General features: G+C 44.1%; 1 protein-coding gene across 3 annotated transcripts in view; it reads left to right on the top strand.

The window, feature by feature from the left end:
- The first annotated feature begins 244 nt into the window (after window positions 1-244).
- Window positions 245-26,506, top strand: part of FLT3 (fms related receptor tyrosine kinase 3) — an 84,994-nt gene continuing 58,732 nt past the window's right edge. For 2 of the 3 annotated variants that reach the window (XM_021065521.2, XM_084981308.1), the window contains exons 1-2: window positions 245-346; window positions 25,979-26,100. In XM_021065521.2, the coding sequence (XP_020921180.1) occupies window positions 304-346; window positions 25,979-26,100 (165 nt within the window). In that variant the 5' untranslated portion in view covers window positions 245-303. Of the gene's footprint in view, window positions 347-24,218; window positions 25,816-25,978; window positions 26,101-26,506 lie in introns of those variants that run through there. The other variant, XM_005668293.4, reaches the window with a different exon arrangement.

Here is a 26,506-nt window from a genome sequence, read left to right as displayed (position 1 = left end):
GCGGGACCGCGCCCAGTCTCCCCCGCCACAGTCGGGGAGCCCCGGGCGCCGCGGAGCGCGGGCTGCGGACCACGGCGGGCACGTGGGCTCGGCCGCAGCGCTGCGCCAGGCACCGGCGCCCGGCACAGCCCCTGACGGTGGGGAGAGGGATCCTCCCCCCCTTCTACTTTGCACCAGTCCGAGGGAATTTGCGGTCGGTGACGCGCATCCTTAAGCGAGCCACCTGCAGCGCGGGGCGCGCCGCGGAGGGCGGCATCGCAGGGCTGGGCCGGCGCGGCCTGGGGACCCCGGGCTCAGGAGGCCATGCCGGCGTTGGCGCGCCTCGGCGGCCGGCTGCCGCTGCTCGGTAAGGCCCCGCGCGAGCCCCCGCAGCCCCCGGCGCGGCCCCCGGCCCCCACCCCGCGCGGGGACCGGGCGCGCGCCTCCTCCGTCCCCGCCGCCGCGCGCCTCCCCGGCCGGCTCCTTCCCTCGCGCCCGCGCCCCTCCCCTCTTTCGCGCCCTCCCGCCTCGCCCGGAACTCGCCCGCCGCCCGGGCCGGGCCCACCCGCGTCCTGCTCCCCCTCCTCTCCCGTGGCCGCTCCCGCTGGGGCCGCGGTCCCCACCTGCCGCCCCGACTCCGCCGGCGGCCTCGCCGAAGCGCCGCCCGGGGCCGGGGCCGCCCCGCCCGCTCGGGCCGCGCGCCCGTGTCGGGGGCAGGCCGCCCGGGTCTGCGGCCCCGAGCCGGGCGCCCGGTGGCAGGGACCTCGCCTGAAGCGACCCCGGCTCGCGTAGACGCCTGGGTGGCGTCTTTAACTCTTCTTTTGAGGTTTGGATTTAGGGGGCGAACTCTGATGGGAAAATGCGCCCGCCCTCTCCCCCAAAGCGAGTCATCTCGGGTAACGACCCCCACCCCGCCGAATTTCGGTTGATTCAATGAATAGTTACTTTGGAAATAATATGCAGTCGCGATGTACGTCTTCAAAAAATACTAGCTGTCCTCTCCTCCTGTACTCGATTTTTATCCTAGCGTTAAACCCCAAGGGGGTTCTCAAGGACTCAGCTGACTGTTCCCGAATAATCTGGGTAGCATAGTTACTGGGGGGAAAAAAATTCATCCCCAGTACATCTAATTCATCCATTTGGAAAGATGAGAGGGTTGATTTGCGTTTAGGGTGAAGGAGACAGTGTTTGGGGAGCCAGGAAGCCTCGGGTCCCTGTCCTAGTTCTGCAACCTTTTGGGACCATCACTCGCTCACTGCCCCCCACCCCCACCCCCACCCCGGCGTCCTCCTCTGTCCGGTGAGCGAGTCCGGGCTGTGTCCCCTCCAGCTCCAAAATTCCAGCTTCTAACTTGAAGCCTCTGTGGTACATAGAGAAAATATTTGCAGTATTGACGGGCAGGAACTATTTTGTTTCAGAGAATTCAGGATTATGGATTTAAAAAAGGTAACATAAGGAGGGAGAGGAATGGAAACACATCTTGCATTTCCTGAACATCTTTGTTAATTGGTAAATGTGTACATTTCAAGTGTATAGGACAATATGTTTTTCAGTCTATTACGAAAAGTTAGCTTCCTGCTATGTCTGACATCAAGTAGTAAGTGAATTTTTCAGTAGCATACAAAGGATTTCTAAAAGTATAAGCATGGGTACATGTAACTATATTTAAGCTGCTTTGAATTATTTTCTATATAGGGATAATCCTAGAAATTCCTACATCTCTCTCCAGATCTTTCTAAATGAGGCGTAATTTGCATACAGCAAACACACACACATCTTAATAATCCAACTCCATTAGTTTTTGTATATGTAGGTACCTACCTCACCATTATGGAGTCAAGACATAGAGCAATTCTAACTCTGCCCTCTCTCAGCTTATACCCCCCAGAGGCAGCCACTATTCTGACTTCCAATTCCCCAGTTTTGCCTGTTGTTCGAACTTCATGTCAACCAAACCATCATTATGTACTTTCTCCATCTCCTTTCACTCAATATTGCGATGATGGTACAACCTTGTTCTTCGTAACAGTGTTTTGTTTGGTTTTGTTGTCTGCTTGGTGCTATTCCTTAGTGTGAATAGCCTGTACAATTCACTTCTCCACATTCCGTTGTTGAAGAATGCTTTGGTTGTCTCCAATTTTGTGTAATGAGGAATCACACGGCTCTGTCTATTCTTTTCCCTGTTTCGGAGGGACACAAACACCCATTTCGCTTTGGATGACACCCTGGAGTCGAATTCCTGGAGTATAATTCAGCTGGGTAGATACTGTCACACAGTTTTCCAAAGTGGTGCTACCAGTTTATTCCCACTGGCAGCGTGTGGGATCCGAAGGTCCCCACATCTTTGCCAAGACTTGGTATTGCAGAGTTTCTTGGATAGAGAAGCATAGAGCGAGAGAGGTTTAAAAATGAGGACTTTAAATGTTTAAAAGCTTTAAATTCGTCCAACTCTAGGATGCTATCCCCATTTCTTTTATATCATAAGCACTACCTTTCATGACTAATGAGGAGGCTTTCGAAGTGGTATTTAAGGAATGGAGGCATATACTCCATGGCCTTAACAGTATTATGTGCTGATAGTGGCTAGGAGGGGGTGAGTTCAATATTTCAGTAACTGTGATACTACCTTTTACCTTAGTGTCAGAAAATTCATACTCAGAGCTGTGACCTGCACGTTTTAGTTACTGTCTTTTGCCCTTGTTGCTTATCTTACTTTGTCTTCTTGTGAACTGCTGGCCTAAGGGACAGGGGGAGTGGGGATGATTCAGAAGGAGGTGGAGTGTAAGGATGCTCGGCAAAGATTGATTTGGATGGGACGGGACACCAGACCTGGTGACCTGTTGTTAAGGTCCCTTTGATCCTCCAAGTCTCCTTCTAATTGTTGCCTTTAGATTGGCTGTTCATTTCTTCTTGGGTGCTTCACATGGATCTATAGTAAATTATCTTCCTGAGTTTCATGGTGAACTACTTGGCTCATTTTTTTTTTTTTAATAACCAAAAAATGCACTCTCATTAACTCTTAATCATCACTAAAGATTTTGTGGGTGTTGTTGAAGTCTTGTGTTGTTTCACTGAAAAACAGTCAGGCAATGAGATATCAAAAGTGAAGGAGGAAGACCTATTTATATTCCAGGGAAGAGTTCACGCAGGAAAGAGGGAGTTCCCTGGTGGCTCAGCAGGTTGCGGTTCCGATGGGTTTGATCCTTGGTCCAAGAACTTCTGCCCACCACAGGTGTCGCCAAAAAATATATATATATATATATATTTTTTTACAAACTTTTTTATTCCATACCTATTTCAGTGCTAGACACGTAGGGTACAAAGATGAAAAAGATGGGGATGGGGGAACTTACGTGTAAATAGTTAATTCCATTCTCTTTTTAAAATGCATGGTCATCGCCTTTCTCCAAGAAAACATTTCAGCACAGAGCTTGCTTTCAGAGAGTTAGAGCTTCCAGCACAGTTATCATGATCACTAAATATCTGCAGATGGAAAATAGCATGTTTCTGTAAAGGAAGCTTCCACCAGGTCAGAATAGGAATCTTAGGCTTTTTGTCCCCTAAAACAACTTAAACATGGATATACTGTATTTAATGGTTATGAGAATGGAACTGCTCTTTCATTTAAAATAAATGGACTGTTCCGGAGTGAAATATGGCTGGATTTTTTGTTTGGGGTTTTTTTTTTGGGGGGGGGAGGTTAGGTCCTAGGAAGAAGTAATTTTCCAAAAGTTTCTTTGAACAAATTTATTGACTGCATTTTACTCCCCAGAGAATATTCGTGCTCAGTGGCGAAGCCCACAGGATGGCTCAGCTTCATGGCTTTCTCCGCAATTCTTCTTATTCCTCTCCTCCTGTCATTCTCTATGGAAACTCAAAAGCAATGTGACAAGGAGCCCTATCATTCACTGTTCGAGATTGCAATCTTGCCGAGTCCCCAAAGAGCCACCAGATGTTGCCTTCATGTTGGGGTCAAGATTCTGATTTGGCAAAAAGCAAATCATGTCGAAACTATTGTGTTTGATCCTTTTTCTCGATTTTGAAAGGGACCTGGCAGGGAACAGGAGTAAGAATCTGGAGAGGGGAAAGTGACAGGCTGAAGATGAGCTCGGCCCACTTTGTAACTTGCCTAGCTTGGTCTTGCCACAGTGCTCGCTCCCGTACTCCCTCCGAAATGGCAAAGTCTTGTGAGTCTCACAGTAGATGGTTTGTCTGCATAGAGCTTTTGGTTTTCATCAGATGACTCTGTGATCTGAATGTTTTTCCGTCATGATTTCCAAAACAGCCTTAGCCACTTCTCGGGGAGCCACAGTAACGTGGCCGATGGCTTTTATGTCTTTTGGGGGGTCTATGAGCTTTACGCCTCTGCCTTTTAATTCCCTTCAGTTGATGCCTTCTATGGCTAGATCATCCTTGTGATAATGAAAGCTTTTGTGGAACTCACTGAGGATCGTTAATTTGAATCACGCAATTCTGTTCCATGGATACCAACACATGTAGAGGAAATTTAAAAATAATATAAAGTACACACACAGTGTTCTCTTGTGGCTAGAGGAATTGCATAAGATCCTAAAAGAGGAACTATTGTTATTTTTTAGGTTAAACAGTAAAAGTATTTTTTCCCCGCAGTCATTGTAAGTCAATCAGTAGCCAAGAATCCTCCATAAAATTGTGTACAGACTACTCTAAAACAGGATATTGTCATCCTTTCTTTAAACCATTGTGTGTTGGTGATAAACGGTCCACTGAATTCCGTCTTCAACTGCTTTGCCCTTTGAGTTATGATTTTCTGAATCTTAGGGACGGCGTCCTTGGAGGCCGTGCAGGTGGATGTGTTGAGACTAGCAACACAGGAAACGTGAGTTCTTTCTTCTGTCAGGGACTGTCTCTGCATTTAAGTTCCTCCTTTGTGAAGAGGAATTAGGCAGTATCTCATTCCTTCATCAGGGAATTAATACCTGTCACGCACAGCGGGCATTCCTCGCGAGGCAGGTGCTTTGCGAAGAGAGGGACACATCAGGTCCGAAGAAATCCTCAAGGTTTAGAGTCCCCGGATTTTCCTCCTTCCCGTCTTAGACACTGTGGCGCACCGTCTAGTCCAGGGGCTGTGTTAGGTGTCACATCGTCCCAGGTCCTGCTCAGTCTTTGGTTGGGGGTGTCGATGGGAAAGGGTGGGCCGTGTGATTTGAGGGCACTGAGGTGGAGCCTTGAATGCAGACTGAGAAAAGAAGGCACAGCCTCCAAGCGGAGGTGATGCCAAAGCCGTGAACAGAAAGATGAGTAAGAGTCGATGGGGAAAGGGAATGATAAGGACATGCCAGGCAAACAGGACAGCGGAGAAAAAGGTCCCGAGGTCAGAAACACAGAGTAGACAGAAATGATAATTCCATCTTGGGCTTCGGAGGCCCAGGGAATAAGGTCTGTAGGAAGGGGAACCCTCATTGAAAAGATTCCAACTCAAGAGTTCCCCTGTGGCTCATCAACCCCACATGGTGTCCATGAGGATGTGGGTTTGATCCCTGGCCTCACTCAGTGGGGTAAGGATCTTGCATTGCTGTGAGCTGTGGTGTCTGTCGCAGATGTGGCTCAGATCCCCTGTTGCTGTAGCCACGGTGTAGGCCTCAGCTGCAGCTCCAGTTCAGCCCCTGGTCCAGGAACGTTCATGTGCCTCGAGTCTCCATTAAAAAAAAAAAAGTTCTAACTTAGAAAATTGAAGCCTGTTAATGGATATCTTAAAAAAAAAAATTCAGGGTTGCCAGAGGCTCCGTGATGTGTAAGGAGTGTTTTAATGCTGTCATAAAGGACTTGGACTTCATGGTGTGGACTAGGAGACCCGGGATGGAGTTCAGGGGATCCGTTGCATCTTTCAGCGTGTGTGTGTCTGTGTGTGGTGTGTGTAGGTAGGTAGGCTAATGGCTTTCGTCAGATTTTCAGCGGGGTCCGAGGCTCAGGAAGGGTAAGGACCCTTGCTGGAGATTGTTGAGGGCCTCGGGGGAGAAGAGTGACATATGCTCTGATGTGTATTTGAGAAAGAGAGTTTGGGAATCTGCATAGAGAATGAGTGTCCGATAGAACCACTGCAGGGAGGCCTGCCAGGCAGCTGTTGGCAGTCGTCCAGGCCCGAGGGGATGAGGACTGGAATTGGGGCAGTGGTTACAGAGCTGCCGAGCCGCGGAGAGATGTGGGGATTATCGGGAGGTTAAAATGCCAAGGCCGGGTCGTTGCCTGCATGATGGAAAGTGGGGGGGGGAGTCGAAAATGACCTCTGTGTTTCTGGCTTTGGTGACAGTGGTTGCATCGGCCCTGAGTAGGGGGAGGGGGAGATTTAGGAGGAAAAAGGGGGAGTTGGGCTTGAGTTTGAGGTTCCTGGGGGCCTCCCAGATATAGGGCCATACATGCAGGAGCAAATAGACGGTGGTTAAAATCATGCGAATTTACGAAGAAAGAGCATAGAATGAGTAAGGAGGATGAGAGCTCCCGGTTTTATGGAAAAACACCCCCCTGCGTGTCTGCTTCCTACTCACAGCGCCACCCTCACTGGCCACTCGCAGGACTTCCGGCCACCATGTGGGGTGGGAGGAACCCCACACAGAGCGATTCTTGGATGTCCTACGATTTAACTCGGTTCTTACCCTCTCTACCCAGAGATAGTGGCAGATCCCACAGGCTCAGGGTTCAGACCCAGCCTGACTCCCTGCAGATGTCTGTCTCTGGTTCAAGTTGCAACCTGGACAGGCTGTAAAGCGAAGGTCTCCAAGACGCCTTCCTCGAGTCTGATTACTTCACTAGAGTAGCTCCCAAACCCAGGGAAACATTTTACCTTCTAGATTACCTGTTTCTGACGAAAGGATCTCCCTCAGCAACAGGCAGGCGGAAGAAGTGCGGAGGGCAAGGGGTGTGGGAAGGGCCCGGAACTTCCAAGCCCTGTCCAGGCACCTCCTGTTCACCACCCCAGAAGCTCACCAGATCTCCCAGTTCAAGAATGTTTATAGGGGTTCCCGTCATGGCTCAGCAGTAACAAACCGGACTAGTATCCATGAGGGTTCGGGTTTGATCCCTGGCCTCACTCAGTGGCTTAAGGATCCGGTGTTGCCATGAGCTGTGGTGTAGTTTAGACACAGCTCGGATCTGGTGTGGCTGTGGCTGTGGCTGTGGCTGGCAGCTACAGTTCTGATTCTACCCCTAGCCTGGGAACTTCCATGTGCCGTGGGTACAGACCTAAAAAGCAAAAAAAAAAAAAAAAAAAAAAAAAAAATTTAGGCTTTAATTGGCACACACACACATACCGTTTGCCGGAGATTCAGCCCCACCCTCCAATCTCTTGACCTCCCCTGAGGCTGCGGAAGGGCCCCACCCTAAGCCACCTTGTTGGCAGAAACTCCAGGGTGCCCAGAACCGCCTGTTATGAAGAACAACAGATACTCCCATCCCTCAGGAAGTTCCAAAGATTTTAGGAGCTTCGTGCCAGGAATCCCAACCAAGACCAAATATACTTATCATACCACACCAGTCTACTGCCCTCTTTTACCAGATGAGGAAATTTGGGCCCGATTTTAGGGTTATCCCAGCAGATGACTCTCCAAGCAGAACTTGGAGCTCTGGTCTCCATGTCTTACCCAGTTCTCTGCGGCACAGGGGACGTGACTTGGAGGATTTGACAGTGACATGGCCTGGGTTGGTTTTATAATGTCTGAATCCATCACTCTTTTCGTGGAGTATATTTTCCTTTTACCTAAAATTTTACTTTAGATCAATGCCAAATTATTTTTTCTCCATCTAATGCCCCCCCCCCGCCCCCGCTACCCCTTAAGGAACTCTTCCAATTCTAAAGCTGCTCAGAATGTGTTTGGAACTGGACTCTTGGAAGTGCCACCAGGGTTTGGTAATGGATTCTCAGAAAGTACCTTAATATCAGTGGTGACAAATTTTTCCTTGGATTTTTTTAAAAGTTGAATTTATCGAAGTACAATTTTCATATAGCAAATTTTACGCTATTAAGTGTGTGGTTTCATGAGATTAACCAACGCATACAGTCACACAACTACCACCACTATCAAGTCATAGAACATTGGTGCTCCTGTCGTGGCTCAGCAGAAACCAATCTGACGAGCATCCCTGAGGATCTTTAACCCCCTGAGCAAGGCCAGGGATCGAATCTTCTAGTTTCTGGCAGTTATGAATAAAGCCACTATAAATATTTGAATGGAATTTCTGGTGTGAGCTTAGGTGTCCATTTCTCTTGAGTAGATATCTTAGGAGTGGTGTCGTATCGCTGGACTGTATGCTAAGTGAATAGGCAGCTTTATGAGAAACTGCCAGTTGTTTTCAAAGCACTTGCACAGTTGCTCAACATCATCGTCATCTTTTGGTATGGTCAGTTTTTTGATTTTTTTAACCTTTCTAACTGGTGTAGTAATATGTCCTTTTGTTCTTAATTTGCAGTCCCCTAATGACTAATGATGTTGATCACCTTTTTGTGTACTTAATTGCTATGCTACATTTTGTTTGGTGAATTGTCTCCAAAATCTTTTGCCTATGTTTTGAAAATATTTTCTCCCATTCTTTGGCTTTTCTTTTCTCTTTCTTTCTTTTTTTTCTTTTTCTTTTTTTTTTCCACACTCGTGGCATGCAAAAGTTTCCAGGCCAGGGACTGAATTCAAGCCACAACACTGGTAACAACAAATCCTTAACTGCTAGACCACTAGGGAACTCCCGTCTTTTTTTAATGTCTTTTGAAGAACAGAAGTTATATTAATTTTGATGAAGTCTGCTAGTGGAAGAAAATTGGCCTTATTCTAAACACTACTCTGGTCCCACCTAACCAAGCTTTTTAAGCAAAACTTAATGGGAACAAGTGTATACACTGAACTTGACCACATCCCAGAAAAAAGTTCAAGGATATTAAACAGAATACAAAAACATCTGATGCCAGGTAAAATTCACAGGGTCTTGCATCTCATTTCAAATCTGCAGACAAATGGTAAAAATTTAACCTTTAATAATGGGAAAACTCAAACATCAAAAAGGGACCTCAAAATGGCACAGAATATAGAATTAGTAGACAAGAACATTAAAATAGTTGTTATGCTTATATTCCATATGTTCCTGAACCTAGAGGAAAGCTTTTACATGTTAAATGGGGAAATAATAAGTATGAAAAAATCGCATATATTAAATTTCTAGAGGTAAAAACTACAATTACACTGGATGGGATTAATAGCAGATTAGATACTGTAGAAGAAAATATTAGTGAACTTGAAGACACAGTGATAGAAATTATTCAAAATGAACAGAGAAAAAAGACTAATGTGAAATGAACAGGGAGTTCCTGTTGTGCCTCAGTAATGAACCCAACTAGTACCCATGAGGACATGGGTTCAATTTCTGGCCTTGCTCAGTGGGTTAAAGATCTGGTGTTGCCATGAGGTGTGAGGTAGGTTGCAGACTCGACTTGGATCTGGCGTTGCTGTGACTGTGGCATAGACAGGCAGCTGCAGCTCTAATTTGACCCCTAGCCTGGGAACTTCCATATGCTGTGGGTGTGACCCTAAAAAAAATTAAAATGAACAGAATCAGTGAGCTACAATGAGGACTTCAGTTGGCAAATATACATCTAAGTCTGCTGTGTGAATGTGTCTGTTTTCTCTGGATGCATTTAAGATTTTCTCTATCATTGTTTTTAAACAATTTGATTATAATGTACCTTTCATAGTATTCTTCCTGAGTCATGTGTTTGGGTTTCATTTGGCTTCTAGGATCTGTGGATTTATCATTAGCATCAGATTTGGAAAAATTTTCTCCATTATTTCATCAAATTTTTTTCATCAAATACTTTAGATTATGGTCTAAAAAACAAGCTCCAATAAAGTTGAAAAGATTCAAGACATACAAAGTATATCCTATGAGTACAGTGGTATTAAGTTAGAAAGTAATAATAGGAAGATAACCGTAAAATCCTCAAATATTTGGAAATCAAATAACACATCTCTAATCTATGAGTCAAAGAAGAAAACAAAAGATAAATGAAAATGTGTATTGAACCAAGTGAAAAAGTAAATACAATATATAAGAGTTTCTGGGGAGTTCCAGTTCTGGTGCAGCAGAAACAAGTCATCTGACTAGTATCTATGAAGATGTGGGTTTGATCCTTGGCCTTGCTCAATGGGTCGGGGATCCACCATTGCCTTGAGGTGTGGTATAGGTGCAGCTTGGATCCCACGTTGCTATGGCTGTGGTGTAGGCTGGCAGTTACAGTTCTGATTCTATCCCTAGTCTGGGAATTTCCATATGCCCTGAGTGTGGCACTAAAAAAAAAGAATTTCTGGGATGTCCCTCAAATAGTACTTAAGAAATTTATAGCATTAAATTATTGATTTATTTTATTTTTATTTTTATTTTTTTTGTCCTTTTAGGGCTGCACCCATGGCACATGGAGATTCCCAGGCTAGGAGGTGAATTACAGTTGCAGCTGCCAGCCTACACCACAGCCACAGCCATGCCAGATCCGAGCCACGTCTGCAACCTATGCCACAGCTCACAGCAACGTCAGATCCTTAACCCACTGAGCGAGGCCAGGGATTGAACCCAAGTCCTCGTGGATGCTAGTCGATTCGTTAACCACTGAGCAACGACAGGAACTCCCTAAATTATTAATTTTAAATGATTATTAGTATTAAATTGTAGTGCTACAAATTACTAGAAACAAAAAGATCTTAAATCAATTGTCTCAAATTTAAGCATACACAAGAGGGTAAAAATAACAATTTAAACCCCATGTAAATAAAAGAAAGGAAGGAAACATCAGAGTTCAAATCAACGAAATAGAAAAAAAATGGAGAAAAATCACTGTAACCAAGAGCAATGAAGATAAATAAAACTGCTAAACCTCTAGCAAAACTGATCAGGAAAAAAAAAGAGAAGACGCAAATTTCTAATATTCAGAATAAGAGAGATAACATCACTATAGGATCTATAGATATTAAAGAGATAATATGGAAATATCATTAACAACTTTATGTCTATATTTTGATAACTTAAATTTAATGGGAAAAATTCCTTACAAGATACATTCTGTCAAAGCTTATCCAGGAGTTCCTGTCGTGACTCAGTGGTTAACGAATCCGACTAGGAACCATGAGGTTGCGGGTTCGATCCCTGGCCTTGCTCAGTTGGTTAAGGATCCGGCATTGCCATGAGCTGTGATGTAGGTTGCAGACGTGGCTCGGATCCCACATTGCTGTGGTTCTGGTGTAGGCCAGTGGCTATAGCTCTGATTGGACCCCTAGCCTGGGAACCTCCATATGCTGTGGGTGTGGCTCCATAAGACAGAGACCAAAAAAAAAAAAAAAAAAACCCAAAACTAAAGCTTATCCAAGAAAAATTGATAACCTAAATGATGCTATGTCTGTTAAAGAAATTGAATTTGTGGTTAAAAATATTCCCACAATGAAAACTATTAGAGCAAATGGCTTCACAGATGGATCTACCTAAGTTTATTTTTTAAAACTTTTAAAAATTATTTTTAATTGCATTTATTTATTTATTTTTTTTTCTTTTTTGGCCACCCCACAGTATATGGAGTTCCCCATCCAGGGATCAGATCCCAGCTTCCGTTATAACCTGTGCCCCAGCTGCAGCAATGCCAGATCCTTAATCCATTGTGCCAGGCTGGGGGCTCTACCTAATTTTATTTTATTTTATTTTTTATTTTTTTTTTTTTTGTCTTTTTGCTATTTTTTTGGGCCGCTCCCTCGGCATATGGAGGTTCCCAGGCTAGGGGTCTCATCGGAGCTGTAGTCTCCGGCCTACGCCAGAGCCACAGCAACTCGGGATCTGAGCCATGTCTGCAACCTACACCACAGCTCACGGCAACGCCGGATCGTTAACCCACTGAGCAAGGGCAGGGAGCGAACCCGCAACCTCATGGTTCCTAGTCGGATTCGTTAACCACTGCGCCACGACGGGAACTCCTCTACCTAATTTTAAAGAAGAAATTATACCAACTCTGCCTGTATTCTTCCAAACGAACAGTTTAAGAGCAGATGTTACTTCTCAATACATTCTTTAAGGCCAGCTTTACTATGACACCCAAACCAAAGATATTAGAAGTAGAAAACAAAAAGAAACCTGTAGCCCAATAATTGCCATGAATATAAATGCAGAAATTCTTAACAACACTTTAACAAATTGAATTCAACTATATTTACAAAAGATAATGTATCATGTCCAAGTGGGGTTTGTTCTAGGAAGGCAAGAATATTTGCAAATGAATCAACATAGTCACAGAATAAAAAAGAAAGGGTGCTACAAAACAAAACCAAAAACCTGTATGATCATCTCAATAGATGCAGAACAAGCATTTGACAAAATTCAACATCCATTCCTGATAAAATTTCCAGCAAACTAGGAATAAAAGTGATTCTCCTCAACCTAGTAAAAGCATCTATGAAAAGATTTAGCTAACATCATACCTAATTTCAAATGACTAAATATTTTCTCCTAAAATCAGAGATAAGAAAGGATGTCCAGGAGTTCCCAGTGCAGCCAGTGGTAACAAACACAGCTAGTATCCATGAGGACATGGGTTCAATCCCTGGCCCCACTCAGTGGGTTAAGGAGCTGGCATTGCTGTGAGCTGTGGCATAGGCTGGCAGCTGCAGCTCCAATTCATCCCCTAGCCTGGGAACTTCCATATGCTGGGGGTGCAGCCCTAAAATCCAAAAAAAAGGATATCTGTTCTCATTTCTTTTCAACATTGTACTGGAGATTCTAGCCAGTGTAATAAGGCAAGGAAAAGAAATGAAAGGCATCCACATTGGAAGATAAGAAGTTTATCTATTTACAGATGACTTAATCGCCTATGAGTAAAATTTTATGGAACCTACAAAAAAAGGCAACTATAACTAATAAGTTCTGTAAGTTTGCAGGTTACCAGTTCAGTGTAGAAAAATCAACTGTGATTTTATAACAATCAGAAATTGAAGTAAAAATACAGAACAACATAAAATATGAAATAGGGGGTGTTCCTGTCATGCTTCAGCAGAAACGAATCTGACTTTATCTATGAGGATGCAGATTCAAAATCTGGCCTCTCTCAGTGGGTTAAGCATCCAGCGTTGCTGTGAGCTGTGGTGTAGGTCACAGAAGCGGCTTGGATCTGGCATTGCTGTGGCTGTGGTGTAGGCCAGCAGCTACAGCTCCGATTTGACTGCTAGCCTGGGAACCTTCATATGCCATGGGTACAACCCTAAAAAGACAAAAAAGAAAGAAAAGAAAAATAAATAGGAATGAAGATGGACAGAATCTATACACTGAGACCTACAAAACATAGCTAAAAGAAATTAAAGAAGCCTTAAATAAAAGGAGATATATAATATTTCTGTATGGTAAGACTCAACCATGCTAAAATGACCGTTCTGCCCAAATTGGTCTAGTGAGTCAATACAATTTCTATCAAAATGCCTGCAGAACTTTTTTCAGAAATTGATAAGCTTATTCTAAAATTCATATGGATGGGAGTTGTGAGGTGCAGCAGGTTAAGGATCTGGCGTTGTCACTGTAGTGGCTTAGGCTGCTGCTGTGGCATGGATTCGATCCCTGGCCTGGGAACTTCCACATGCTGTGGGTGTGGCCAAAAATTTTTTAAAAAGTATAAAATTCTTATGTAAATGAAAGAGACCTAGAATGCCAAAAGCAACTTTGAAAAAAGGAACAAAGTTGGAAGATTTATAACACTTTATTTCAGGGCTTGTTATTGCTTTATTATTGCGCTAAAATAGACAAATAGATCAAAGAAAAATACAAATTCCAGAAGCAAATCAGAAATATGCAGTCAGTTTATTTTTGGAGTTCCTGCTGTGGGACAACAGGATTGGTGGCATCTTGGGAGCACTGGGTCACAGGTTTGATCCCCACCCTGGCACAGTGGGTTAAGGATCTGGCTTTGCTGCAGCTGTGGCTTAGGTCATGACTGTGGCTCAGATCTGATCCCTGGCCTGGGAACTCCGTATGCCATAGGGTGGCAAAGAATGAAAAAAAAAAAGTTCATTTATTTATTTATTGTCTTTTTAGGGCAGTACCTGCAGCATATGGAGGTTCCCACGCTAGCAGTTGAATCAGAGCTACAGCGGCCACCTATACCACAGCCACAGCAACGCCAGATCCGAGCCGCTTCTGCGACCTACACCACAGCTTATGGCAACACCAGATCCTTAACCCACTGATCGAGGCCAGGGATTGAACCTGCGTCTTCATGGATACTAGTCAGTTTTGTTTCCACTGAGCCACGATGAGAACTCCCAAAATTTATTTTTGATGAAAGTTTAGAAATGATTCAATGGAGAAATCATAATCTCTCAATAATGGTGCTGAAACAATTGGATATTCATTTGGAAATAGAGTCATTTGAAAAACTTTGATTCACATGTCTTCTCATATAGTTTACTCCAAATGGATCATAGACCTTAAATGTAAAACTAAGAAGTAAATATAAAAACCTAAACATAAAACCTCAAACTATAAAACTTTTATGCAAAAAAATCTTTCTAACCTTATATTGCACCAAGATTTTTTTAGATACAGAACCAAAAGCATGATCCATAAAAGAAAAATTGATAAATTGGACATTGTCAAGATTACAAATTTCTGGTCTTCAAAAGACAAATATTTGTGATTGGCAGAAAATATTTGTCGATTACATGCTGATAAAGGACTTGTATCTGGAATATCTATTTTTTATTTTATTTTTATTTTTATTATAGTTGATTTGCAATGTTCTGTCACTTTCTGCTGTACAGCAGTGACCCAGTTATACAAATACATACATTCTTTTTCTCACATTATCCTCCATCATGTTCCATCACAAGTGATTAGATATCGTTCCCTGAGCTGTACAGCAGGATCTCATTGCTTATCCACTCCACATGCAATCGTTTGCATCTGCTAGTCGCAAATTCCCCACCCCCACCCCCCTCTTGACAACCACACATCTGTTCTCCATGTCCATGAGTTTGTTTCTTTTCTGTAGATAGGTTCATTTGTGCCATATATTAGATTCCAGATATAAGTGATATCATATGGTATTTGTCTTTCTCTTTCTGGCTTACCTCACTTAGTATAAGAGTTCCTAGGTCCATCCATGTTGCTGCAAATGGCATTATTTTGTTCTTTTTTATAACTGAGTAGTATTCCATTGTGTATATATACCACATCTTCTTCACCCATTCATCTGTTGATGGACATTTAGGTTGTTTCCATGTCTTGGCTGTTGTGAATAGTGCTGCCATGAACATAGAGGTGCATGTGTCTTTTTCAGGGAAAGTTTTATGTGGATATATGCCCAAGAGTGGGATTGCTGGGTCATGTGGTAGTTCTATATTTAATTTTCTAAGGTACCTCCATACTGTTTTTCATAGCGGCTGTACCAATTTACAATCCCACCAACCGTGTAGGAGGGTTCCCTTTTCTCCTGGACTGTATCTTTTTTTAAAACTCAAAGATAACCCCACAGACACACAAAACCTGCAGTTCCACATGGAACAGTTCCCTCTGAAAGAAATCCACAAACTAGCTGAGCGACCCCTACACATCAGGCAAATGAGACAAAAGCCTGCATTGAAATGGAGAGAAAAGACTGATACAATCCTTGCCACGACCCCAGCCCCAGCACAGCAAGGTACAATTGGTAGGGAACTTACAGCTTTCACCTTCTCCCTGAGGAGAGAAGCGTTCGGAACCAGCCTCTAGTGTTCATAGTATTAAGACTTCCATCTGAGGGACAGGCCCCAAAACACCCGGCACTGAAAGCTAATGGGGCCTGTGTCCTTGAGACCCGCTGGAGCCCAGCAAACAAAGAAACAGTTTGTAAAGGGTTTGCAAAGACTCATTGTGACTATACCGCCCAGGCTCAGTGCTGAGGCAGCAGATAGAAATATCTTTCTCCTAGACTTTCCCTTAAAGAAGTCTATTTTCTATAAAATTAAAAAATTTTTTTCTTTTATTTTTTTATAAAAGTAGAGTTGATTTACAGTGTTGTGCCAGTTTCTGCTGTACAGTAAAATGATGCAGTCATACCTATGTACACATTATTTTTCTCGTATCATCCCCTGTCATGTTCTGTCCTGAGAGTCTGGACACAGTTCGCTGTGCTGTACAGCAGGACCCAATTGCCCATCTGTTCTAGATGTAAGAGTTTGCATCTGTTAACCACCAGGCTCACAGTTTACCCTGTTCCCTTCCCCCTCTCCCTTGGTACCCACAAGTCTGTTCTCCATGTCTGTGAGTCTGCTTCTGTTCTGTAGGTAGGTTCATTATGCCCTATTTTAGATTCCACATATAAGAGATATCACATGGTATTTGTCTTTCTCTTTCTGACTTACTTCACTTAGTATGAGAGTCTCTAGGTCCATCCATGTGGCTGCACATGGCCTTATTTTGTTCTTTTTTATGGCTGAGTAGTATTCCGTTGTGTATATGCACCACATCTTCTAAATCCATTCATCTGCCGATGGACATTGAGGTGGTTTCCATGTTTGGCTATTGTGAATAGTGCTGCAATGGACATAGGGGTGCACCTATCTTTTTGAATTGTAGTTTTGTCTGGCTATATGCCCAGGAGTAGGATGGCTGGGTCATATGGTAGTTCTATATTTAGTTTTCTGAGGTACCTCCATACTGTTTGCCATGGTAATTGTACCTATTTATTTATTTATTTTTGTCTTTTTGTCTTTTCTAGGGCTGCACCCTCAGCATATGGAGGTTCCCAGGCTAGAGGTCTAATCAGAGCTGTTGCCGCCGGCCTACACCACAGCCACAGCAACACCAGATCCTTAACCCACTGAGGGAGGCCAGGGATCAAACCCGCAACTTCATGGTTCCTAGTCGGGTTCGTTAACCACTCAGCCACGATGGGAACTCCAGTTGTACCAATTTACATTCCCACCAACAGTGCAGGATTTTTTCCACACCCTTTTCTCTACACACTCTATAGTATTTACGGTTTGGGGTTTTTTTTGTTTTTGTATTTTTCCCTTTTTTGGCCGCCCCACAGCATATGGAGTTCCTGGGCCAGGGATCAGATCTGAGCCTTCGTCAAGACCTACCCTGCAAGTGTGGCCATGCCAGATCCTTAACCCACTGTGCCAGGTGGGGGATCAAACCTGCATCCCAGCGCTGCAGAGACACCACTGACCCTGTTATGCCACAGTGGGAACTCCTAGCATTTATTGTCTGTAGACTTTTTTTCTTTTCTTTTCTTTTCTTTTTTTTTTGTCTTTTTTCCATTTCTTGGGCTGTTTCCGCGGCATATGGAGGTTCCCAGGCTAGGGGTCGAATCGGAGCTGTAGCCGCCGGCCTACACCAGAGCCACAGCAACGCGGGATCCAAGCCAGGTCTGCGACCCTCACCACAGCTCACGGCAACGCCGGATCGTTAACCCACTGAGCAAGGCCAGGGATTGAACCCACAACCTCATGGTTCCCAGTCGGATTTGTTAACCACTGATCCACGACGGGAACTCCTGTAGACTTTCTGATGATGGCCATTCTGACTGGTGTCAGGTGATACCTCATTGTAGTTCTCATTTCCATTTCTCTAATGATGAGTGCTATTGAGCATCTTTCCATGCGTCTGTGGGCCACCTGCATGTTGCCTTTGGAGAAATGTCTATTTAGAGTTTCTGTCCACTTTTTTGATGGGGTTGTTGGTTTTTAAAGAGGCCTGTTCTCAGCCTGAGGGTCAGATCCCTAATGAAACATACATCTGGGATGTGACAGCGATTCTGCCCGAGGCTGAGGAGGCTGGCGAGCACCATCCAGGGGCTCCTCCTCTGGTATCTCCCTGAAAGGAGCTTGTGCGTGTCTAGAACCCTGGGCTTTGTGACCGCCACCCAGAGGACACACCCCTTCATCTGGTGGCCAGCCTGGCTGTGTTAGTGGGTCCCCTTGGACTTTATCGAACAAAGAAACAGTTATTGACTGGCTATCCTTTAGGCTTCAGTGCAGAGAGAACAGACAGAAACACTAGCTCCTATTCTTTCCCGGGAAAAGGTCTACTTGCCTCATTCAAAAGCCGCTGTCTGGAGTTCCCGTCGTGGCGCAGTGGTTAACGAATCCGACTAGGAACCATGAGGTTGCGGGTTCGGTCCCTGCCCTTGCTCAGTGGGTTAATGATCCGGCGTTGCCGTGAGCTGTGGTGTAGGTTGCAGACGCGGCTCGGATTCTGAGTTGACCCCTAGCCTGGGAACCTCCATATGCCGCGGGGAGCAGCCCAAGAAATAACTAAAAAAAACAAAACAAAACAAAAGCCGCTGTCTAAGGGCCCGGCTCCCAGTCACTGCACATCCGCATCCACGTGCTGACCGAGACCCTCCCCTTGGAGACAAGACAGGTCTTGACCCGCCTTCCTTCCTGGGAGCCAATAAGAACAAAGAAGGCAGTTTGAGAGGCCACCCAGAACCAAGCCTGGGCTGAAGGATAAGGTTTACCGTCTACAGGGACCCCTCTCTGAAGACGGGGCGAGGCAGCTATTGTATCTAAGCCACAGAAACCCACACAGAGAATCAAGGAAAATGAAGAAAGAGGAGTATGTTCCCAACAAAGGAACAAGATAAAAGTCCAGAAACATACCTTCATGCCATGGAGATAAGTGATTTCCCTGCGAAGAGTTCAAAACAATGGCCATAAAGATGCTTACTGATGCTTGAGAGAGTACTAGGCGGGAGTTCCCGCTGTGGCGCGGCAGGGTCAGCAGTGTGTCTGGAGCCCTGGGAGGCACGTTCGATCCCTGGCTGGGCACGGTGGATTAGGGATCCAGCACTGCCACAGCAGTGGCATGGGTCGCAACTGTGGCTCCCATCTGATGCATATGCCTCGGGGTGGCCAAGAAGGAAAGAAAAGGAAAGAAAGTCCTAAGCATCAATCATAGAGATAGAAACAGACTCATAGACACAGAGAACAGACCTGTGGTCGCCAAGGGGGCAGGAGGAGGGAGTGAGGCTGGACTGGGAGTTTGGAGTTAGTAGATGCAAACTGTTCTGTTTAGAATGGGTAAGCAATGAGCTCCTGCTGTACAGTGCGGGGAACCATGTCCAACTTCTTGGGTAGACCATAATGGAAGGTAATATAAGAAAGGGAGAGTTCCCTTTGTGGCTCAGCGAAAACGAACCCAACTAGTATCCACGAGGACCTGGGTTCCATCCCTGGCCCTGTCAGTGGGTTAAGGATCTGGTGTTGGTGTGAGCTGTGGTCTAGGTCACAGACGTGGCTCGGTCTGGCATTGCTATTGCTGTGATGTAGGCTGGCAGCTGTAGCTCCCATTCAGCCCCTAGCCTGGGAACTTCCATATGTCACAGGTGCAGCCCTGAAAAGAAAAAAAAAGGGTAAAAAAAATATATGACTCAGTCACTTTGCTGTTCAGCAGACTTTGGCACAATATTGTAAATCAACTCTACTGTAATTTAAAAAAATCATAGAGCTGAATAACAGATAGTAGTAATTGAACTAGAACATTCAAGAGGATTTCAAACTGCAGATTAGAAAGTGGAGGACAGGATCATTGGGCTCAGGACAGCAGGGGAATTCATCGAATCAGAGGAACAACAGCAGCAAAAGAGCGAAGATAGCTAAGGGGCTGAAGGGACACCATCAAGTGGGAGAATATTTGCAATATAGGGGTCCCAGAAGGAAAAGAGAAGGAGAAAGGGTCAGAAAGTTTATTCAAAGAGATAATGGCTGAAAAATTCCCTAATCCAGGAAAAGACACAAACATCCAAATCCAAGAAGCCCAGCGAGTTCTAAGTAAAGTGAACCTCAAGAGACCCATCAAGACACATTTTGGCGTTCCCTTCGTGGCTCAGCGGAAACGAATCTGCCTAGTATCCGTGAGACCGCAGGTTCCATCCCTGGCCTCACTCAGTGGGTTAAGGATCCGACGTTGCTGTGGCTGTGGGGTAGGCCAGCAGCTGTAGCTCTGATTTGACCCCTAGCCTGGGAACCACCATATGCCTTGGGTGTGGCCCTAAAAGACAAAAAAAAAAAAAAAAAAAAAAGAAGAAGAAGAAGATACACTTTAAGTAAATTATCAAAAATTAAAGGAGAAAATCTTAAAAGCAACAAGAAAAAAAAAAATCCCAACTCGTTACACCCAAGGGAAACCTTATAATACTATTAGCAGATTTTGCAGCAGAAACTTTGTAGACCAGAAGGGAGTGGCATTTTATATTTAAAATACTGAAAGAGGAATTCCCGTGTGGCACAGGGGGTTAAGGATCTGGCGTTGTCATTGCTGGGGCTCTGATTACAACTGTGGCGTGGGTTCGATCCCTGGCCCGTGAACTCCCTCAGGAGATGGGTGTGGCAAAAACAAACAAACAAACAAACAAAAACCCTCAAAACTGAAGGAGAGTTTTCCAGGCCGGCAAAAGCTGAGGGAGTTCATTACCACTAGACTAGCTTTATGTGAAACGTTGAAAAGTCTTCTTCAAGTTGAAACAAAGGGACATTAATTAGTAACAGGAAAATACATACGAGTATAAATTTCACTGGGTAAGGTAAATATATAGGTAGATTCAGAATATTCTGATTAGTAATAGTGATGGGTAAATCATTTGTAAATCTGGTATGAAGGTAAAAGACAAAAGCAGTAAAAAAAAAAAAAAACTATAACTGTGATAATTTGTTAGTGGATACACAAAATAAAAAGATTTAAATTAGGACATCAAAAACATAAAAGAAAAAAAATAATAATAAAGGAGTTCCCGTCGTGGCGCAGTGGTTAACGAATCCAACTAGGAACCATGAGGTTGTGGGTTCAATCCCTGGCCTTGCTCAGTGGGTTAAGGATCCGACATTGATGTGAGCTGTGGTGGAGGTCGCAGACGCAGCTCAGATCCCGCATTGCTGTGGCTGTGGGGTAGGCCAGCAGCTACAGCTCTGATTAGACCCCTAGCCTGGGAACCTCCATATGCCACAGGAATGGCCCTAGAAAACGCAAAAAGACAAAAATAAATAAATAAATAAATAAATAAATATAAGGTATGTGTAGGGGGAGAATAAAAATACAGAGCTTTAGTATGCATTGAAATTTAGATGGTTATCAACTTAAAATAGATTTAATAAATAAGTTGTTTTAAATAAGCCTCACATTAACCACAAAAAAAAAAACCTCTAATAGATACTCAAAAGGTAACAGAATGTAAGCATACCACTGCAAAAATCCATCAAAACACAAAGGATGGGGGGAGTTCCCACTATGGCGCAGTGGGTTAAGAATCTGACTTGCAGCTACTCAGTTTTCTGCGGAGGCGCAGGTTTGATCCCTGGCCAGCGCAGTGGGGTAAAGGATACAGCATTGCCACAGCTGCTGGGTAGGTCACAGCTATGGCTCAGATTCAGTCCCTGGCCTGGGAACATCCATAACCTTCAAACGGCTAGATGAAAAGGTACATGAAATTATCAACAGAATGCCAATCAAAACCATAAGACATTCGTTCCCTTGTGGTACAGCAGGGTAAGGATCTGGCATTGTCACTTCAGTGGCTCTGGTTTCTGCAGTGGCTCAGGTTCCATCCCTAGCCTGGGAACTTCCACATGCCATGGGTGTAGCCAGAAAACAAACAGACAAACAAAAAACACCGTCAGGTATTACCTCACACCTGTTAGAAGGACTGTCATTAAAAAGATGGAAGATGACAAGTGTTGGAATGAATGTGGACAAAAGGGAACCCTACTGCAGAGTTGGAGGGAATGTAAATCGGAGCAGCTACCAGGGAAATCGGGATGGAGGTTCCTCAAAAAATTAAACATAGAACTACTGTATAAGCCAGCAGTTCTACTTCTGGTGTTTATCTGAAGTAAACCAAATCAGACTAGTGTCTATAGGTATGCCTCTAGGATACCAATCCTGCACCCACATAAAAGCAGCATTTTCTTTTCTTTTCTTTTATGTCTTTTTGCCTTTTCTAGGGCCATTCCCGTGGCATGTGGAGGTTCCCAGGCGAGGGGTCCAATCAGAGCTGTAGCCACCGGCCTACACCACAGCCACAGCAACTCGGGATTGGAGACGGGTCTGTGACCCACACCACAGCTCACGGCAACACCGGATCCTTAACCCACTGAGCGAGGCCAGGGATCGAACCCGCAACATCATCGTTCCTAGTCAGATTCATTAACCGCTGCGCCACGATGGGAACTCCCAAAAGCAGCATTTTCAACATGGGCTAAAAAGTCATTTTGCAAAAAGTGCAAGATTTTTACATCTGCTGATGTAATTGCAGCAACAGCTTCATGAATTTCCTTTTCTTTTTTTAAAGTCTTTTAAAAATTATGGTTGATTTACACTGTTGTGTTAACTTCTGCTGTACAGCAGAGTGATGCAGTTATACATACAAATATATTGTTTTTCATATTCTTTCCATTTAGGTTTATCGTAGGATATCGAGTGTAGTTCCCTGTGCTATACAGTAGGACCTTCTGTTTATCCGTTCCATATACAATAGTTTACATCTGCTGATCCCAAACTCCCAATCCATCCTTCTCCAGCCCCCCCTCCCCTTTGGCACCCAGAGGTCTGTTCTCTATGTCTGCGAGTCTATTTCTGCTTCATGGCTGAGTTCGTGTATGTCATGTTTTAGATTCCGCATGTAAGTGACATCATAGGATATGTGTCTTTCTTTTCTGACTTCCTTCATTGAGTAGGATCATCTCCAGGTCCATCTATCTATGTTGCTGCAAATGGCATCATTTCTTTCTTTTTCCTGGCTGAGTACTACCCCGTTGTATATATGGACCGCGGAGAGATCTTGTTTACTGTGACATGCAAATGACCGGGGAGGTGAATTACTCATTGAAGCTGATGAGCATCATATGGCATTTGAAGCAGATGGAACACTTGAGCTCCCTGCCGTGGCAACAGAGGTGCTCTGCGATTATTACTGTAGGATAGTTTACATGCTGTTTTATGAAGCCATGACTTATTTCTGCGTCTTTACATTTCTCCCAACCGTAAATGTCACTGTGTTTGGTATGTGAGTGTTTGTACATGTAAATTTTGATAAACTTCAACTTTTTTTTTTTTTTTTGGCCTTGCCCATGGTATGCAGAAGTTCCTGGGCCAGGGATCGAACCCTTGCCACAGCAGTGACCCAAGCCACAACAGCGACAATACCAGATCCTTAACCCACTACACCACCAGGGAACTCCAAGTTCAACATTTCATAATAGATTTGTGTATATTTTTTGGTAGTCAATGATAAAAAGACTAGTATCTATGTATATTTTATGCATTCATGACATATCTAACTTTTTCTTAATTTGTTCACCATATTTCCAAGCTATGGCATTCATCTGTGGGTTTTTGCAAATTGTCACAAATCGCCAAAATTTTCGCCAAAATCTCTAATGTGTTTATAGAACCAAATGCTTGTGCAAGTGGACCTGCCCCGTTCAAATCCACATTGTTCAAGAGTCAACTGTGTCTAGACAATGAAGTATTATTCAACCGTAAAAAAAAAGAAATCAATCCTGCCGTTTGTGACAACAGGGATGCCCTTCTGGGCATTCTGCCGAGTGAAATACGTCAGGCAAATTCTGTATCATTTCATTCTATGTGGAATCTAAAAAGAAGAACTCGTAGAAACAGAGACCTGATTGGTGTTTGCCGGAGGCGGGAGTAGGAAGTGAGAGAAGTGAGTGCAGGGGGTCAGAAGGTGCAAACCGACAGTTAGAAGATTAATAAGCTCTGGGGTGTGAGGTACAAGGTGGTGGCTGTAAGTCACCAACACAGGTTTCCCCACTCTCTGAAAGCAGAGCGTCCCCGTGCAACGCTTTGTAAGCCGAGATAGTTCAAAGCATCTTGCTAATGGAGAGAATAAATGGAGAGAAAGCCCAGATGCTCAAAGACACAGTTCAAAGCTATGATGGCTTGATGGTGAGATGCTGAGTGTGGTTTCCACGGCAAGAGTTTGGCAGTACCCCTCTCTGTGGCTGGGGTTCAAGCTGCCTCTGTACTAGCTCGCTAGAAAACCAACCCTGAATACTATTTTTGCTTTTCACTTTTTCCCATACAATCAAAACACCTCTCCAGCTTTCTTTCTGTGAAGGAAAACAGGTATTCATGCAGGTCTTTTGTAAAAGCGAAATGGTGTCAAAACGTTCGAAAATGGGGAGATATTTGTACTCTATTAAACATGTGAAAGTTGCTAAAAGGGTGGATCTTAAAAGTTCTCATCCCAAGGAAAAAATTCTGTAACTGTGAGCCGATCGGTGTTAAATAAACATATTGTGGTAATCACATCACAGGGTATACACGACTGTGTATCATGTTGTGTACCTGTTCTGTCAACAATATCTCAATAAAACTGGAGGGGACTCTCAAAACTCAATAATAAGAAAATAACCCAATTTTATTTTTTTAATTTTTATTTTTGGCCACACCCATGGCATGTGGAAGTTCCAGAGCCAGGGATCGAACCCGTGCCACAGCAGCCACCTGAGCTGCTGGAGTGACAACACCGGATCCTTAATCCATTCTGCCACAAGGGAGCTCCTGAATACCCGAATTTTAAAAGAGTTGATTTGGGCAAACGATGTGAACAGACATACCACCAAAAAATCTGTAGGATTTGTCAGATAAGCCTCGGAAAGGATGTCCAGTATCATTAATAGGAAAATGCAAAGTAAAACTACAATGAGATGCACTATGCCTATTGGAATGGCTAAAATAAAAAATTCTCATCATACCAAGTGTTGGCAAGAATGTGGCACAATTGGAGCTCCCGATACACTGCTAAGAGGGAGGTAAATTGACACACCCTCTTTGGAGGACAGTTGGCACTTTCCTAAAAAGTTACACAGATACCTCCCATACGACCGAATCAGTCTACTCTTTGACAGTTACTTGAGAAAAATGAAAGCATAGGCCACACCTCGACTTTTATACAAAGGTTCATAGCAGCTTTGTTTGCAAGATCCTCAAAGTAGGAACAGCCCAAATTCTACCAGCAGGTGGGTGAATTAAAATATTGTGTTGTATCTATATAATCGACTACCACTCAGCAATTAAAAGGAAGGCACTGCCAATATAGGCAGACCTGTTTTACTGCATTTCGCTGTGTTTTGCTTCACGGATATTGCATTTTGTATCAAAAGAAGGCTTGTGTCAACCCTGCCTCGAGCAAGTCTGTGGGTGCCATTTTTCCAACAGCATGTGTTCACTTCTTATCTCTGTCGTGTTTTGGTAATTTCACAGCTTTTCAAACTCTTTCATTATTCTTCTCTTTGTCATCGTGATCTCTGATGAGTGGTCATTGATGTTACTGCTCTAACTTGCTGAAGGCTCAGAGGAGGGTTAGCGTTTTTTAGCAAGAAAGTCTTTCTTTCTTTTTTCCTTTTTGGCCACCCCATGGCATGTGGAGTTCCCAGGGATCAGATCCAAGCTGCAGATGCAGCCTATACCTCAGCTTTGGTAATGCAGGATCCTTTAATCTACTGTGCCAGGCCAGAGATGGAACCTGCATCCTGGCACTGCAGAGATGCCGCCCGTCCCATAGTGCCACAGCGGGAACTCCGAGAAAGTGTTTCTGAATTAAAATATGTATGTTGTTTTCTTACGTATAATGCTACCAGCACTTAGACTACAGTATAGTGTAAACGTAAGTTGACATGGGCTGGGAAACCAGGAAGAAACCAATAAATTGGTTTCTTAGTTGCTCAGCCTCATTCCAAATGCTTGACGGCAACTGAGGACCACCACCCTGGAGAGCAACGACCCGGAAATATTTCCATCACTGAAGGCTGTTTCCTTGGACGGCACTGGTCTAAGTACCTCTGCTTCAGATTAATAGTAAGACTTGCTTCATGAACTCACTTCATGAACGTGCGTTTCCCGCCTGCTTTCCTATTGGCCACTTTTGCTTGGTTACATTTTGTTGTGTTGTAAGATGAATACATGTTTTCTTTTTAAGGTGTGCCTGTCTCAACATCATCGTCTTTGTTTTGTTTTGCAGTTGTTTTTTCAGCAATGATCTTTGAGACTATTACAAATCAAGACCTGCCTGTGATCCAGTGCATTTTAATCAACCATAGGAACAATGATTCATCGGTGGGGACCACGTCATCGAATCCTATGGTAAAGTTATGTTAAAATTATAACTTTAGTTGTTTTCTCTAGAGACCATACTTAGTACGCTACTGAGACTTGCTATGGCTTATGGGCTTTTCTTTTTATGTATTTAAGTAGACTGTGTACTTGTACACGGGACAGATGCATCAGTACTCATTGCTCCCTCGCCCACCTTTCCATCAAGAGTCATGTTTTCTTTGGGTTTGGGTTTAGGAGGGACTGCAAGGCTCAGAAGGAACAGGAAACAGGAATTTCCCTTTCTCCTTAAAAAGAAGCCAGGCTTCTCTCTCAAGCCCGAAACCTGAAGTTCCATCTGCCTCCTGGATATAGATTAGTAGATTTTCTGCTTACTCATTAAAACCTGCCCATATGATTTATTTCATTTCTATTTCCCCAAACCTATTCTTGTTCG

The sequence above is a fragment of the Sus scrofa genome, chromosome 11, assembly GCF_054392235.1.
Source record: "Sus scrofa isolate SSC_HxYL_T2T_F1_AM1 chromosome 11, Sscrofa_HxYL_maternal_Yorkshire_Landrace_v2.0, whole genome shotgun sequence".
Classification (NCBI taxonomy): domain Eukaryota; kingdom Metazoa; phylum Chordata; class Mammalia; order Artiodactyla; family Suidae; genus Sus; species Sus scrofa.
Note: the sequence above shows the minus strand (reverse complement) of the source record. Positions and strands in the feature narration are given on the sequence as shown.